Source organism: Sander vitreus, chromosome 11, assembly GCF_031162955.1.
Source record: "Sander vitreus isolate 19-12246 chromosome 11, sanVit1, whole genome shotgun sequence".
NCBI lineage: Eukaryota > Metazoa > Chordata > Actinopteri > Perciformes > Percidae > Sander > Sander vitreus.
Window position 1 is genome coordinate 23,086,215 of NC_135865.1, and position 1,420 is coordinate 23,087,634.

The 1,420-nt window shown below is 51.1% G+C and overlaps 1 protein-coding gene across 1 annotated transcript; it reads right to left on the bottom strand.

Annotated features, from left to right (window-relative positions):
• Window positions 1-264: 264 nt before the first annotated feature.
• On the bottom strand, window positions 265-1,074 carry olig2 (oligodendrocyte lineage transcription factor 2). Its single transcript, XM_078262850.1, has one exon. It carries the CDS (start codon window positions 1,072-1,074, stop codon window positions 265-267), a length of 810 nt encoding a protein of 269 aa, XP_078118976.1.
• Window positions 1,075-1,420: the final 346 nt, after the last annotated feature.

Sequence of the window (1,420 nt, forward strand, 5' to 3'; positions counted from 1 at the left end):
CCTGGGCCAAAGGCTTCCAGTAATAAGCTGAAGTTGTGTTGCGCTTTTGAAGAAACACCTGTTACAATTGAGGTTAATTACCATAAAACACTAAGTTAGTTGCAAAACCCCAAAGGCCCAGTGAGGAAAGCCAATGCATTGTTCTTTACTGGCTCCGTCGAGGCAACGGATTCAGCAACAAAGATAAATAAAAATAAAAAAGAGTAATAATGTGGGGTGAGAGTCTGTAACAGCCCCAAAAAGTTCGTCTCCATTTAGTTGGAGTCACTTGGAGTCGCTGGTCAGCCTCGGCATAGTTACGGCGCTCATGCTGGTCACATGCGGAGGTGGGACTTGGCACATGCTGCACGGACAAGGCATCCCGGTGCCAACGCCCCAGTGATGGAAACTGCTGCCCAGCGGCCCTGCGCCTGCAACGGGCGCTTTGAGGAGTCCATGGTGGGGTCGGACCGAGGTGACGGCGGAGATACCAGGCGCGGACAGCGAGGCGGTGGAGACGGCCGGGGGGAGGAGCGGGTGGTGCACCACCGGGTGTGAGGCGTGTGAAACCGCCGGGTGTCCCGGCACGGGCCCAGCGTGTGTCATAGTCCCACAGGCTGCTGGGTGAAAGCCGCCGTGGTGTCCGCTGCTGCCGTAGATTTCGCTGACCAGCCGCTTCATCTCCTCCAGTGAGTTGCTCAGCATCAGGATGTAGTTTCTAGCCAGCAGCAGGGTCGCGATTTTGGAGAGTTTGCGCACCGAGGGTCCGTGCGCATAGGGCATGACCTCCCGGAGCCCATCCATGGCCACGTTGAGGTCGTGCATCCTTTTTCTCTCGCGGCTGTTGATCTTGAGGCGGATGGTTTGCAGCTCGTTCTCTGACAGGAGTTTCCGGTCTTTCTTGGACAGCCGAAGGAGGGTATCCTCGTCGTCTGCGGAAAGGCCGCGCAGGCCGGGGATCTCAGACAGAGAGTCGCTCTGTGTGGAGGACACGGCGCCGGAGAAACCGTGCACTGTCTTCTTTAGGGCGGACAGGAAGATGTCCTCCTCGGGAGATGAGGGTCTGCTTGACACACGGCTCGTATCTGAGTCCATGGTATTGGTCCAGTACAGTGCTCTGAAGAGAAGAAAAAAAAAACGTTTTAATTTGCTGAACCCCAAAATCCACATCTCATACCTTTACCACAAACGATAACATAATATCAACTTTTTGGTGGTTACAACTACTAAAAAAAATGATTGCAAACAAAAGTAGAACTATACAAAGAAAATGTGGTTTTTAATTAGGCTAATTGGAAGCCCTGAAGAAAATAGAAAAAAAGAAAGAAAATGTATCCTGAATGCTGCAGAAATGTAGCCTATTTAAACACGGCTTACAATTACATCTTTATATTGATATTTGATCATTAGATAAGGAATAAGTGATCAGCGAGTTTCCATG

Bases quoted from the DNA above. Each gene is read 5' to 3' on its own strand.
- olig2 (XM_078262850.1), bottom strand. From the start codon at position 1,074: ATGGACTCAGATACGAGCCGTGTGTCAAGCAGACCCTCATCTCCCGAG.